The following is a 16,337-nucleotide window of genomic DNA, read 5'->3' on the forward strand; positions in this document are numbered from 1 at the left end:
TTATGTGCCATACGGTTAAAAGTAGCACTACTAAATTCAAAGAATTCTCTGTGAATAAAAAAACTTTTATTATTGATCAGTTTATTACGTGTAACTCTAGAAATATAATTTATGTTTTGGAATGTAGCTGTGGACAGAGATGTGTCGGGAAGACAACGAGAGCCCTTAAAGTGCATCTTGCCGAACATATCTATAATATTAGAAAGGGACTCGAAACACATACTGTGTCAGCCCATTTAAAAAAAGTCCACCATAAAAAGTAATGCTACATTGTTAGTTTTTATGGTATTGAACAAATATTACCGAAAAATAGAACTAGAGATTTGGACCAAAGGCTATCAAAAGCCAAAACGAGGTGGATTTATCAGTTAAAAACTTTAATGCCTAAAGGTCTAAACAGTGAATTTGAATTAAAGTGCTTTTCAACTTAGGTTTTTTTATTTATTTATTGTTCTATTTTTTGTATAGAAATGGGTGATGGCTATTTTTATTGTTATGTGCCACTTCACCTCTTTCTTAATATCTGCTTTTTTAGTGTTATATTCCTTTTAAATGGACAGCAGTTCGGGACTCTGTGGAACACATATTTTATATGTAAGAAGCGCAAGGCTGAGCTCTGACTTCCGCATTTGACAAGTTCCGCATTGATAGTGAAAGCGGAACAGGAAGTATCATCGGTGGAACGCATGCATGGAACGCAAGTGACGACTTCCATACCACGTGATCGGAACTCACCGGTGTACCCGATGATAGCTCAATTAAGGGCTTTTATAAGGACGGCAAAAGGACACTGGAGCACACATATGATGAAGCATCCGCAGTGATCCAAAAATGTGTTCATGTGTTACCTTTGAACATTCCTTCAGAACAGCTGCTGAACACTGGTGATCGACACGGAGGGGCTTTGGTAGATTCCAGACCTACCTATACCCACGACTACTTTGCTGACATCTGTGGATTCCGTGAGATCCTGAGTGTTGCTGTTTTGATTTTTGGATGTTTACATGCTTTTTTAATTATATGTTTGTGAGCGTATTATATTATTATTATTACATTTTATTTATAAGGCGCCACATGTGTTTCGCAGCGCCGTACAAAGGACAGTACAGGGAGACAAAACATAGCATTACAGTAAATAAATAACAGAAAAAGAGTACAGGTAACAGAGCACCACACGTTCTCAAGACATAATACAGCTAAGATGTAAGTATTGATGGAGTGATCATCGTACTACTAGAGGCTGGTGGCCATAGATGGAGATTAGCCTTTACTAGCAGGATAAAGATGGTCATTGAGTAGGGGAGAGCTGCGAGTGAAATGTGTCGAGACGAGGGCTTAGATAACAAGAGGAAAGAGGGCCCTGCTCTGAAGAGCTAACAATCTAGTGGGGAGGGGCGACAGACAGATGACAAGAGGTGCAGGCAAGTGGGAGGTAGCCAGATGGCAGTATGCAAGCAAAGCTGAGGTGTTCATGGCATGAGGCAGGGGGGTGGAGGTGCGGCTTCAGCACTGGGTTATGCATCGGGAGGGTATGCTTTGATGAATAGGTGGGTTTTTAGTGCCCGTTTGAAGCTTTGCAAGGTCGGGGAGAGTCTAATGGAGCGGGGGAGTGCATTCCACTGAAGGGGTGCAGCACAGGCAAAATCCTGAACTCGTGCATGGGAAGCAGTGACCAGGGCGGTGAAGAGGCGACGGTCATTAGTCGACCGTAAGGGGTCGGGATGGAGTTTGAAGGGAAAGGAGGTTGGAGATGAAGGGAGCAGTGGAATTAGAGATGGCCTTGTATGTGAGGGTGAGGAGTTTGAAGAGGATTCTGTAGGGGAATGGGAGCCAGTGTAGATTTTGTCGAAGGGGAGTGGCAGATGTGGTGCGGCGAGAGAGGAAGATAAGCCTAGCTGCGGAGTTCAGGACAGATTGGAGGGGAGCTAGATGGGAGCAAGCAAGGCCAGTGAGGAGAACATTGCAGTAGTCAAGTCGTAAGAAGACCAGTGAGTGGATGATGAGTTTAGTTGCACTCTGGGAGAGATATGGCCTGATATGAGCAATGTTGCGTAGCTGGAAACGACAGGATTGTGCCAGAGCTTGGATGTGGGGTGCAAAGGAGAGGGAGGAGTCAAGAGTGATGCCCAAGCAGCGGAGTTGGGGAACGGGGCAGATGGTGGTGTTGTCAACAATGATGGAGATATTGGTCGGGGGTGTTGCTCTGGATGGGGGGAAGATTATGAGTTCAGTTTGTCCATGTTGAGCTTTAGAGAGCGTTCAGACATCCGGGAGGAGATTGCGGAGAGGCAGCTGGAAACCTGACAGATTACAGAGGAGGACAGATCAGGAGATGAGAGGTAGAGTTGTGTGTCATCGGCATAGAGGTGGTATTGAAGGCCAAATGAGTTAATGAGCGCTCCCAGGGAAGAGGTGTACAGGGAGAACTGAAGGGGTCCAAGGACAGAACCCTGAGGGACAACAACAGGAAGGATGGAAGGGTGTGAGGTGGTGCTAGAGGCAGACACAGAGAAGGAGCGGTTAGTTAGGTAAGAAGAAAACCAGTCAAGGACAGTGCTAGAGAGGCCAGCGTTTTGGAGTGTGCGGAGGAGGAGAGGGTGATCTATGCTGTCAAAGCCAGCAGAGAGGTCCAGAAGGATGAGCAGAGAGAAGTGGCCCCTGGATTTGGCCAAAAGCAGGTCATTGGTGACTTTCACCAGGGCAGTCTCAGTTGAGTGGAGTGGGCGAAAGCCAGATTGTAGTGGATCGAGGATGGAGTTGTCAGAGAGGTAGCTTGTGAGATGGCTGTAGACTAGTCATTCAAGTAATTTGGAGGCGAAAGGGAGAAGAGAGATGGGGCGGTAGTTAGTGGGTGATGAGGGGTCGAGGTTGGGTTTATTTGAGAATAGGTGAAACCAGAGCATGTTTGAATGGCGAGGGGAAGATGCTGGTAGAGAGGGACAGGTTAAAGAGGTGAGCAAGGTGGGATTGATGGAGGGGAGGGATACAGGGGGCAGGGGGGTAGCAGAGGGGTGTCGGCGGGAGTTGTCGTGTTGGATGTCCTCAATTTTGGAGATGAAGAAGGAGGCAAAGTCAGTGGCAGTGAGGGAGGATGGGAGGGGAGGAGGAGGGGGTGAAGGAGAGTGTTGAAAGTTTCAAAGAGACGGAGTGGACAGGAGGACTGAGAAGAGATGAGTGCTTGGAAAAAGGATTCCTTGGCAAGAGAAAGAGCAGAGCTGTAGGAGGAGAGAATAAACTTGAAATGGAGGAAGTCCGGCAGAGAGTGAGATTTCCTTCAGGAGCGTTCAGCGGAGCGTGAGCATTTTTGTAAGAAACGTGTTAGTTTGGTGTGCTAGGGTTGGGGTTTGGAGCGGCGCAGGGGGACAGAGAAGAGGGGGGCCACAGAGTCGAGAGCAGCGGTTAGGGAAGAGTTTATAAAATTTATATGCCTTTTGTGATGACTGGCTGCACTATTACGTTCTTCCTTGTGCTTATATCTCCATTGCTGAATAAGCTTCCAGGAGGGGAGCACTTATGTTGTTACAGGTGCATTAAGGAAACACCCACTTACACCATTTATGAGGAAAAAGTTTATGCTGAAGTTAGATGACCTCGTATATTTATTAAGCTCAGTATTTTCATTCCCATTATTATTGGTTTATGATTCACCTTGGATGTTTGCTCCTACATTGGTGAAATTATCTGTTCACATGGTTGTATGGTTAGCGCAGGTCTATCCTTTTGCACGTATGGGTATTTAAGTGATCCCAAGGATGACATCACTTACTCTGGGTATGTAGTTAATATCATGAGTCTGACACAGTTACAGTACATGTAGGGTTCCATAATTTACCCTGTACATGAAAATGTCACTTTAACAGCACCTATAAGTATTGAAATCAAAATTAGATGTTAAGGAATGGCTAAACGCTGCTAATAATGGGAAAATATCCATAATTCCCATCTCCATGGCATTACATTTTCTTTTTCCAGAGGTCTCAATGAAAACATTGACATTGTCTCCTTTTTGTAATATAGGGCTTATTGCCACTAACTTAGGGATATTTAAAGCTAGGTTAGCTAAGAATGGTCGATGTTGTCAAAATGTTCCTTTTTTATGTTATGATGTGTATGAAATGGAAAATGGCAGATAAGATGGACGCACCATACATACATTCACCATAAGAAGAAAGTTCACAAATGAAAATGGAAACAACCACAGAAAGTGCTCACTTAAATCAAATGAAAAAAGTCACCATACATGGGGGCCAATATTCCTATATTTAGGAAAACAGTCCTTAGGTGTGTTCACTGCTCAAGCCGGCCTGGTGTTGTCGACTTCTTCGTGATGACTTGAATTTCCGATCCCCCGTGATTCGATCGTTCAGAGTTGGAGGAAATAACAAAAGGAGAGATGGGGGACAAAATTGTAATAAAGTCTGAAGATGGAAATTCTTCCTTATCCACCCCCGTAATTAACCAAACAAGGTGGGTCCATCACGTAATCTTCTTAGGATGAAAGACCAAAAAAGTTATTTTGTTCTTGAAATTCACTCCGAAGGGGTGTACGTTTCCTTTAAGGGGTCACCAGCGTGATAGGTATATAAAGTGGTGGTACAGAACCGTACCTTACTTACTACAGATAAGGCTGTATAAATCCTATAAAGGTATCTTTACACCGAAATTTAGGAAGGTGAACCGATATTGGGCGTACCCAACTTACTATTTTCCATGTGTTGTATTTCACATAAAGGTATCTTTTTATCGCTTCTCTTCCTCTTTGTATTCTCCTCCTCCTCCCTTATCACTTAATGATCCTCCAAATTCATGCAATGGGGATATCGGGAGAAAGAAACAAAGGGAAGGAATGTCTCAATAACCCAGGAATTTCCTTCAAATATTTATTTCCAAAGGACACAACACAATTTACCGTATAAACAACACATAAAACTACATGTACTCTGACGCATGAATTAGCACAGTTGTAATGAATCAGGAAAATACGTAACTTGTGGGGGAACAAAGGTCCGGACTGTCCCCCTCAAGGTCAATGTCCCTGGTGCAGATCCAGCAATCAGGTACTCTTTAAAAGCTGCCACCGCACTCTCCACCACGTTTAAAGAGGGCATAGAAGATTGCAGTTCATTTTCAATATGGGTTATACTTTATGAAATATTTTTTACTGTCGCTATTTTAGTGTCATATAACTGATATTCTGACACCTACATTTTTATTTAATTAAATGCAATCATTATACACTTGAATTTAAGCAATAATATTAAATTTAAAGTTCACCATCACTTACCTCACAGTAATTAACACTTATGTTGTGTGTAAACTACATTTGTTTAGTAGCGCTCATGATATAACGGAAAATACATTGAATTATGTTGCTGGTAGCATGAATCCTAAAGAGGTAAGCTTATTATCATATAACAGAATACACACTATTATCACATAGTGGAAAATACATTTAATTATGTTGCTGGTAGCTCAAATACTAAGGAGATAAGTTTATTATCATTATATGTGGCACTTCCAGGTTGCGCTCCAGCACCGGGATGAATGGAGCGCAAACAGGAAGTTTTCTCACTAGAGAAAGCGGCGGTTAGCTCCACTATCACTTAGTGCACATCGGATGAATGATTATGAGGTTAAATTATAAAACATTGTTTAAAGTGGCATATTCCTCTTGCGTTCCATCGGTTCATTGGAACGCATAAGGGGAGTGCCTTGCACTCCAGGGGAATGCTATGCATCATGGGATTTTGTCTCATTAATGTTCCGTTAAAGCTCAGAATCACAGTTTTCAGGTTCTATTTTGGTTATACATACTGCTGAAATAGCGCAGAGAAATAATATTTTTTTTTTAAATGGATCAGAATGGGAAAAGTCACATTATCTCTAATATATTACCTGAAAGGGAAGTGATGTCATAGCTATGGAGGTATAAATAACCCTAGATTGGATCCCAGTTATTCTCTTTTGACTGGTGACTGATGCACACATAATCCTGTGAGATTGTAAGTAACATTTATATATTGGATCTGTCCATCTTTTCTGCCATTAATGTTAATGATGTAATAGGTATTAAATGTACCTTAATGTTTTATGTATGTATATTTGGACTATTGGATAAATTTTAGTTTTGTCTAAAGTTGGACTATAATATGATATTGAATTTTTAGTTCTCAATAACAATTCAGATAGTGTACCATATGAGACTTTGGCCCCAGTATTTATTTGAACATGAATTGACCATTTTAGGACATATTATGATGTCGCTTTTTATCTTCGTTTGAAAAAAATTTCTGTCACAGAATCTAAAGAAACATGCAAGTTTAGTATTGGTATGTACGCTATATATTTATTCATTAGAATTTAGAGTTTAGCTCCACCTGACTAATTTGTATTTACCTGTAGTAGATTTTGAATTCCCTTTCCTATCTGAAGAATTAACTTCCTCATAAATTCCTTATCACAAGTATTTGTGTTCGAACTTAGTATGTAATCTAAACATTGCTGAGTTCCTTTTTATATCCACTTCTCAAATTTCCAACTGTAAATTAGGTATTATTTTTTCACTCTTTAAAGACTTTTGCCCCTGATGAAGTCATTGATACGAAACGCGTAGGGTTCACCAATCTGCATTGATCATGTATGTGTATATGAGAATTTCATCCTAAGCTCACACCTATCAAGGTGAGGGTGTACTGTATTCCAACTCCTCAATACTGACATGAACATGTAAAGATTGGTGTTGTATTATACATATTTTATATTGTACATGTATGAATTGCATACTATTTTTATATGTAGTGAATAAATGATATTCTGAATAACAAAAATTGAGTACTAATGGCTGTCTATTTTTGGGTAATATTTCTTTTGTGAGGGGGTTCTTTTCAGGATATTCTGTATTGATCCCTCCATAAGTAAGATCCGTACTCTACTGAATGATTTGACTGGCCGTCATGGTGTTAATCACCCAGAATTGTTTATGTGCTGAATTCACAGTATTGTACACACTAACACACTGGGATACTTTTTGTGTATATATATATATATATATATATATACACACAGTATATATATATATATATATATATATATACATACATACAGTATACACCCTTTTCCTTTGTCCATGTCACTAAATCCAGATCTTCCTATACTTATTTACATAAACCATTTTCAATGCAAAGCCTTATAATTAAGCAAAGTTTAAGGAAAACAACAGGTTTTGTATGGTATAATGGTAAAGTACAGTATCTGATAGTTTATAAAGTGTTTTTCCCCAGTATTGTTTTTCTAGAGTTAAATTCAGGTTTTATAAGCAGAATATACAGCTTTGGGAAAAATATACAGCCCAGAACACCGGCACATGAGGTCAGTATGGCAAATATCTCCACAGCCACCATGTATTTCCCTTTGGTGCTCAGATAGGCCGGGATCATTGCAATCCAGACACTGCAGAGCACCAGCATGCTGAAGGTGATGAACTTGGCCTCATTGAAGCTGTCCGGTAATGTCCTCACCATGAAAGCCAGAACAAAGTTCACAGATGCCAGGATCCCTATGTAACTCAACATAGAGTATAACCCAATCACTGACCCCTCATTACACTGAACGATGATCATTCCCTTATAGGAGTGATGGTCATACTCTTGGTAGGGAGAATAAACAGTCAGCCATATACCACAGATCAGAGTTTGGACAGAGGAGCACACAATGACCACATAATTAGATACTTTGAGTGTTACCCACTTCCTCCAGGTACTGCCGGGTTTGGTGGCTTTGAAAGCAATAAAGACAGTGACAGTCTTGGCTAATACAGAAGAGACAGCTGTGGAGAAGAAGATCCCAAAAGACATCTGTCGGAGTCTGCAGGTTATATCCACCGGTCGTCCGAGGAACAAGAACACACAGAGGAAGCTCAGCAAGATGGAGATCAGGAGAATGAAGCTTACAGCCCGGTTATTGGCTTTCACAATTGGGGTGTCCCAGTAATAAATAAAGTTCCCTAATATAAATAATGTTATGGCAGAGAATGATGAAGCTGTTACTGCAGATATTTGCACCACAATGTCCTTTTCATAGGACAGAAAGTCATATATTTTGGGTACACATCTCACTCTTCTCTCATCCGGCCACTCTTCATCAGGACATCTATAGCAGATCTCACAATCTAAAATGTAATATAAAACCATACACATAATCTCGGTGGGTCAGTTTTTTTGTTCATTATAAAACAATTAGACAGTATGTATATTTAAAATCTTTACTCTATATGTTAATTTATCAAATGTGTATACTGTAACACATTCCTACCTGTTGTATTACAAAATTCTCCCTCAGAACATGGGACACAGTCATAGCAGCAGACATGAAATCCTCCATTAAAAGCTTTTCTGTACCCAGGAAGACATATGTCATTGCACCGGGATTTGGGGATCTTGTACATGCAATAAAATATAAAATATGATTCAGGTTTTTTATATAAATAATTTAATTTGAATATTATTATTTTTTTAATTGCAAGAACATTTTTTTTTTTTTTTACATTTATCTTAGGGATATTATAATATGCTGATATGCCCTCATCCTCCAGTGATAACATGATCACATATGATGTCCATCAAGTCTGTTGCCTCTTTGTCATCCTAATATTCACTCTCACCTTCACTCCCCACATCAAGGCAATATATTAATAGTGATGGATATAACTTTTTATTAAAGCATTTCATCCTTCCTGATTATTTGATTCTCCAGCCCTTCACAATATATATTTCTCTGGTCACCATCCAACTGTTCTTTCCTTCACTTTAGAGTGTAAGCTCCTCTTTCTTGTTCTTCCTTGGTACACTTTGTCTCACCAGTACTCCATGTCCTTGTCTCCTTCCTACAGCTACTCTGATTCTTGTAGCTTGCCCATATTCTGGGTACAGGATCACTGCACTGCACTGACTCCCACCTTTTACTCCAGCTATCTTCAATGAGTTGCCATATCCATGTCCTAACAACCTGTCCTTTACAGTATGGTGTAAACTAATTTTTTAACTCTTATATTATGGTGTTCCTTTGTGTATTGTAATTAAAATCCTACTGTAATGCCCTGTTAATGAGAAATGTTTTGTAAGTGTATTCTGTACAGCGGTGTGTACATTTTGTGGCACATAATAAATAAAATGTAATAAAAATATTGTGAGATTACACACATGAGAATTTGCACCTATTAAAATATACAGTAAATGAATTAAATTCTATAAGTCCTAGAACTTGATTTTTTGGTGTTTCATTGTACACAGCTGATCATTCATAATCATTTCTACAACTTGCTTATTGTCTAATTATTCCTAACATATTTCAGCATTCATGTTGCTGTGTATAATCCACAACCCTCCAGCACAACAGCTCTGACCACTTTTATCAAGTATAGATGCTTTCCATGGTCACACACTCTGCAATATGATCAATCTGCAACTTATTTATAATATAAAAGATTTTATGGTCAGTTATCTGTCTGTATCGTATTATAGGATTTACTATTATTACAGATTAGGCATGTGATTTACATATATTCTGCTGTAAATTTCCAAGTACACTCTGAAGATGGATTACATATATGATTGATTACAGCAGTTTATGTCCTTATTATTTATATTATTCTTATTTTTGTATGTTATTTATAAGGTGCCACAATGGTCCTCAGTGCTGTACAATGGAGAGAGCACAGAATACACTGAGCAGACAATATGCAGACATCAAATATTATATGTAATTCAACACTTTAAATTATACAATAACCAGCAAAATAAATTGATGTACAGTATCAGAGCCAGATTAAGGCTGGTGGCGCCTGAGGGGCAACAAGGTTGTGATGGTCCATGCTATTAAAATAGCTGAAAACCACCCCTGAGCACCCCCCTATTCCACCTTGAAACGCACACACACACTGAAAGCCCCCTCTCTACTTGAACAGGACAGCATGCATCTGCTGTGTGTGAGGGCCCTAGGTCTGACCTCTGTTGCAGAAAGTGGTGATGTGGGAGCAGCACCAGAGAACCAGAGGATGGAGAGGATGCAGCACACTTCAGTAAGGAGCGGCAATATGAGAGCGGAAGTGGAGCACCAGAGGAGGGAGAGGCTGCAGTGCACACACAGCAGCTGGCGGTGGCACCTGACACCCCTCTCCTCCTGCTTATTCTTCCACATCTGGGTACCGCACCAATGACTTGATACACATAGCTATGGTGGAAACTGCTCCCTGAGCAGCTGCATGACAACTACTCAGCTGCAAGCAGCTATGTGTGGGGGCCCCTGGGCCACTGCAGCCATCGCCCCTCCCTTAATCAGGCCATCTAAAGTAGTATAAATAAAATATAAAATTACAGAACCAACAATTGACAATAATGTGAGCAAAAGGCATAAGTATTACTCACTTGAGGTACAGATGTAGCCATGCTCATCATTGCTGAGATATAGAATGCTGCAAGATGTCTTTCTGCATGGTACTATGGGCTTTGACTATTGATAGCTAGCAATTGCTCCATCAGCTCCTTTAATTCCATTAGGAATTAAAGGAGCGATCGCCGGCTGCAAATAATCACAGACCAGCGCACCATGCAGAAAGCAAAGATGAACATGGTTACATCTGTATGCCAGAGAATTAATTTGAGAAATAGACATGCAGAGATGAAGTGTTAGGTAGTTACCTGCTCATGACAGCTTACATCTATAGGGAAGAGGCAGACAAACTTAGTGTGCAACTAAGTGGGGAGTTGAAATGGTATCAAAAACTGGAGGTTAACAGGAATAACAGTAGAGATTTATTCTGATAGCTTGAAGCCTTGGAGACTAGTGTAGGTGGCCATAAGTTACAGATGTGTCCATCCCATATGAGCCGTATGACTAAATTAGGATATATACCATGCCTTGTGATTTGTATTAAGATATGCTACTGTAATTTGCTACTTTAGATAAATACTTTTATGGAAAAATAAAACTGGGAATCCACCCAATCGCTGGTCATAGTAGGTGTATGAGAACAAAGGAGTGGCTTAGTGTTTTGTAGATCAGGATAAGGAGATGGAACTTGCAATGTACTGTAGGTGACAGAGAACCAGTGTAGTGATTGGCAGAGAGGGTAGACTGACTCAGAGTGGCAAGAGAGAACAATTATTTGGGCATGTAAAATAGATTGATAGTGTGACATAGTATGGCTAGAAAGAAAGCAGTTATGGTAATTGAGGCCAGAGATGGCGAGTGAGAGAATAAGAGCTTTAATTATTAGTTATGGAAATAATGGACACAATTCTGGTGAATTGGCAGAAGTGAATTCTACAGGAACAAAGAAGGGCCAGTATTTACTAAAAATCTGAGATTGGCCGATTTGTGTTTTTTTTTTCTAAGTCCCAACACGGGAATTCACTAAGCACAAATCTCGGCAGTGTTTGGACTATTTGTAATGGTTTGAATGACAAAGGTCAGAAATACGAATGAATAGACCATCGGTCAAACGCGGCTGTTATTTCATACAATACGGGTATTCACTACTCATTCGTATTTGGGTGTTAGTCCCTGAGTGGTCAAGTGCAGGTGTATTTTTTTGCGAATCATTAAAAAAAGCAGCAAAAAAAATAGACCTGCAATTTCCAGTCGAGTTTGGATAATCATGCACGGATCAGTGAGATCTGTGCATGGTTATCTATGGGAAAGGGTCTGTTTACTGTAAAAATAAAATAAAAAAAATTGCGTGAGGTCCCCCCTCCTAAGCCAAACCAACCTCAGGCTCTTTGAGCCGGTCCTGGTTGAAAAAATATGGGGGGAAAATTGACCGGGGTTCCCCCATATTTGATCAACCAGCATCGGGCTCTGCACCTGGTCCTGGTGCAAAAAATATGGGGGCAAAAAGCGTAGGGGTCCCCCGTATTTTTTGAACCAGCACCGGGCTCCACTAGTCAGAGAGATAATGCCACAGCCGGGGGACACTTTTATATAGGTCCCTGCGGCCCTGGCATTAAATCACTCACTAGTCACTCCTGGCCGGGGTACCCTGGAGGAGTGGGGACCCCTTAAATCAAGGGGTCCTTCCCTCCAGCCACCCAAGGGCCAGGGGTGAAGCCCGAGGCTGTCCCCCCCATCCATGGGCTGCAGATGGGGGGCTGATAGCCAAGTGTAAAATAAAAGAATATTGTTTTTTGCAAAAGAACTCCAAGTCCCTGCAAGCATCCCCCGCAAGCTGGTACTTGGAGAACCACATGTACCAGCATGCGGGAGTTAAAGGGGCCCTCTGGTACCTATAGTTCTTCTGCAAAAAAAATACCCAAATAAAAACAGGACACACACACCTTGAATGTACAACTTTATTACATTCATTCCGACACACACATACTTACTTATGTTCAGATGCCGACTCGGCCCAAATCTCACTGTCGATTCCAGGGTACCTGAAAATAAAATTATACTCACCTAAATCCAGTGTGTCATGTCCTTTTGTAATAATCCACGTACTTGGCAACCTGAACGTTTGGATGCAGTAGGTTCAGAATGATTGTCAGTTGGGATGTTAAAGTCCCCAAGATGAGAGAGGGAAGGTAAGAAGAGAAAAAGAAAGGGAGCCAAGTGGCAAAATTATCAAGGAATTCATAGACTGTTTTAGTTATGCAAATGTTATCTGGGTGGAAGAGGCAGATAGGGAGGGCATCAAATGAGGATGAGAGGAAAGATTCAGGGCAAATAACCTGGAAGATGTAGATGGGAATAAAGAATCATCAGTTTGTTGCTTGTCAGGTCAGGGATTATAGGAAATGGACAAAATTACAAAGAGAGAACAGTATGCCGGTTGTGTCAGATGAGGACAGCAAAGTTAAGAAAATTAGAGATATCATTAATTATGAACAGAAACTACAGTATGTTTGTTGCACATCACTTGCATTACAGAATACACAAGAAAGAGGGAGAGAGAAAAAAAGAGTTTGGTGATATTTCTGGATTGCAGGGTGGGCAATGTTTTTATCAAAGAGGTTGATATAAAGAGAAGAGGGAAATGAGTCAAAAATCAGAAAGGGAGGGAGATCATCAGTAAACTGGATTGGAAGAAGTGGGAGAGCGGCATACTATTTTGTGAAGTTGATTTGAAAGGAGAGAACAGTGAAAGAATAAAAAGAGAAAACAATAAGTGCTAGAAAACAGTTAGTTTATTGCTAAAAAAAATAGAAAAACATGCAATATTATGAATTAGTTCACACTGGTTGGTACATCTTTTCAAATTATAATAAAATATTTATAAAACAATAAAAAATCACCTCTATTCTTATTCTTCCTCTTTTTAATTTCTACATAAAATTGTTAAAATAGATTGCTTTTCATATTTTGTCAGAATTGTTTCATTCAATTCTAAACAGTTGCTTGCCATACCCAATCGGGTATGAACAGCGCAAGCGAATGGTCCGCAATGTGTAGGCACGTCAGCCGCCGTCGCCGGCCGTTGCCGGCCGTTGCCGGGCAGTAGTGGATGGAATGAAAAAAGCATTTGCAGCGGCGAATTCAAGAAGATTAACAGGAAGAAGGAGTACGTGGGCGGCAACTCACTGTATTCAGGGAGTGCCCAGGAAAACACAGGCGTGCCCGGCCATCTCCAGGGAGGGTTCCTGACGTCAGCTCCATCCAGGATCATCGCAGCGGCTGAGTAAGTCCTGAGCGGTGCAGAGACTGCACAAACTATTGTATGACCAGCTCGCTGCACAGCCCATCGCACCCCTGCACAGCGTTTACCCCCTCCCCTGTAGGCAGCGATTACCTGGTCGCAGCAGTGCATAGAATAGCCTGCCTGCAACTAGGTCTGAATTAGGTCCATTGTCTCTTCAGACTTTGGCTTTGTATCATTATGCTGTATTGTGGTCTCCTAATAAACAGAAAAACATTTAAAAACCAACAAAAATTCAAGGTGCATTTATTTCATTAGCTGCTATATTATTTTCCACATTAATCTTGGATACTTAATATGCACTAGGATTTTACATGCAAGCATATAAAGGGATGATGGCATCAGGGCCGGACTACCCATTTAACCTCTGGCTGTTTGGTTTGGCTGCCCCTTGCCTGAAGTGTGCGTCTCCAAGAAAATTGAGGTGTACAATGAATCCATACCCCCCTGATTCACAGCACACCCCTGTGAGCTCTGCTGCACGCTCCTGCCCGCACGCACCCTGAAGTGTCTGTTTCAAAGCATGAGTACATGCCCCCTGACTCGCAGCAAGCCCCCATGCACTGTGTCCATTCACTCTCCATGTGACGTGTGCAAACACTTACACATGTCAGGGCCAATTATTAGCTGAAGTATGTCCTTGGATAGCATGCAAGCTAATATGGCTTCCTTGTTATGAACATGCATGCGTATATGTATATAGCTAATGGGTTAATAGCATGCAAGCTAATATGGCTTCCTTATTATGAACATGCATGCGTATATGTATATAGATAATGGGTTAATAGCGTACAAGCTAATATGGCTTCCTTGTTATGAACATGCATGCGTATATGTATATAGCTAATGGGTTAATAGCGTACAAGCTTATATAGCTTTCATATATCACATATAGGGCCTAATTCAGACCTGATCACTGCTGCAAATAAAAGTGCAAGAGGCAACTTTTAGCTTACGATCATTATGCATGTGCCAGGACGCAATGTGCGAAAAATGTGCAGACATACAAAGAAAATGTGAACGCACACAGGCAACAATATAGAGGCATGCCAGGGGCAGTGTGGGGGTTGTGGCTTTGCAGACCAGTGAAGAGGGACGTGAAGTTGGGTGTGCAGTGGTGTGTATGGCTTGGGCTGCAGGCGGAATTTACACATGTCTACATAGAAATTACCTCTCACTGCACACAATCCGATCTGCACATTCTAGTCCCTCAAGCAATGGGGCAAACAACTTGTGGCAATGTGGCAACACATTTTAACAACACCTTTTTTTATTCTGGCTGAAGGGGGACTTCAGGTGAACGGGTTCAGCAAGTAGATCTCCCAGTGCTCTGGCCAGAGGTGTTTTGATCTTGGCCAGGGCTAGGGGATGGTGCAGACAAGGTGATGGTCCTGAGAGTTTGGGCCTGGAGGGATGCGATCTTCTGCATGCCTTAGGCAATGGGAGCCAGAAAGGAGGCTACTTCACGCATGCGTGGCCTGATAGTTGAGGTGAGCTCCAGGAACATCTGTTTTGGAATTCATCTCTTCTTTGGCCTTGCTCTTGTATGGCCAACAGAAGCTCCTGTATGGTTGGTGGGGGGCAGCAGTTTGTTCAATGTGTGGTGGTGAGTCAGGCCCACCCTCAGACAGCGAATCTGAGTTCCCCTTCCCAGGCTGTGTGAGCTGCACCTCCTGTTCTGAAAATGTATAGAAAAATAAACAGAAAGTAGCATTGCCATTTTGCATGTCCCTAAAATTGTGTTTAATCTTACTATCATAATTACCTGGCTCAGCATACACAGCCTCAGGGGCAGGCATGTCTGTGTCCATCTCGGACATGCCTGCCACCTCCTCTTCGGCCATGCACCTTAAGGGCGTGCTACTCCATGGTGGTGTGCTACAAACCACTGGCGTATTTATAATGGGTGCAGTGTGTGTGGTGCACATGGGCCCACGGGGGTTCAGGGGGACCACACCGCTCACCCTGCACCCATTAATAGAAATACTTATCCTCCGGAGTCACACAGTGCAGCAGCGCTGCTGTCGAAATCACTAGGAAAATGGCGCGGCTCCATTTTCCATGTTTTGCACATGCGCATTAGGTAAATCAATGGCCGCTGTGCCATTTTCCCAGAGATCTGCGCATGTGCTGTAGACTCTGGAACAGCGCTTGAGTACCCTAGGGATCCTAGTGCCCAGAGTCTACACAGCACTGCTGGCTAGAGAGGAGGAGGCCAGCTGGAACCTGCACATGGGCCTCCTCCTCTCTAGAAATGCCCCTGCTACAGACTCTCAGGAAAACACCCACCACCTGTCCCCCTCGCATGCCGTGCAGCCATCTTCACCTTCAGCTGGCAATTAAAGTCAGCCCATCTAAAATAAGTTACAATATTGAGGACACAAATATTCAACATATGTTTGTAAAGTATTATCAAAACACTATTTACAAGTTCCTGGTGCATTCTCTAATGTTATGTCAAACTTTTTTTACATTTGAAAAAAAATTATATCTAATATATCTACCAATGTTTAATCTATTTCTAACCAAACTAAAGCACAGCCCTTAGAGTAGATGAGTTATGCCTACTTGTCCTTGTACCCATACACACTGTCCTCTAGAGATTTGCAGTATGCATATGCACACAAAAACTTGTCACTTAGTAAATAAT

At 41.5% G+C, this 16,337-nt stretch overlaps 1 protein-coding gene across 1 annotated transcript; it reads right to left on the minus strand.

Moving 5' to 3' along the window:
- Window positions 1-7,259: 7,259 nt before the first annotated feature.
- Window positions 7,260-15,531, minus strand: LOC135052688 (vomeronasal type-2 receptor 26-like). Its single transcript, XM_063957444.1, has 5 exons — window positions 15,453-15,531; window positions 15,155-15,365; window positions 8,856-9,003; window positions 8,311-8,434; window positions 7,260-8,167 (listed from the first exon to the last, which is right to left on the minus strand). The coding sequence occupies exons 1-5, from the start codon at window positions 15,529-15,531 to the stop codon at window positions 7,260-7,262; spliced, it is 1,470 nt and encodes a 489-aa protein (XP_063813514.1).
- Window positions 15,532-16,337: the final 806 nt, after the last annotated feature.

The sequence above is a fragment of the Pseudophryne corroboree genome, chromosome 1 (genome assembly GCF_028390025.1).
Source record: "Pseudophryne corroboree isolate aPseCor3 chromosome 1, aPseCor3.hap2, whole genome shotgun sequence".
Classification (NCBI taxonomy): Eukaryota; Metazoa; Chordata; class Amphibia; order Anura; family Myobatrachidae; genus Pseudophryne; species Pseudophryne corroboree.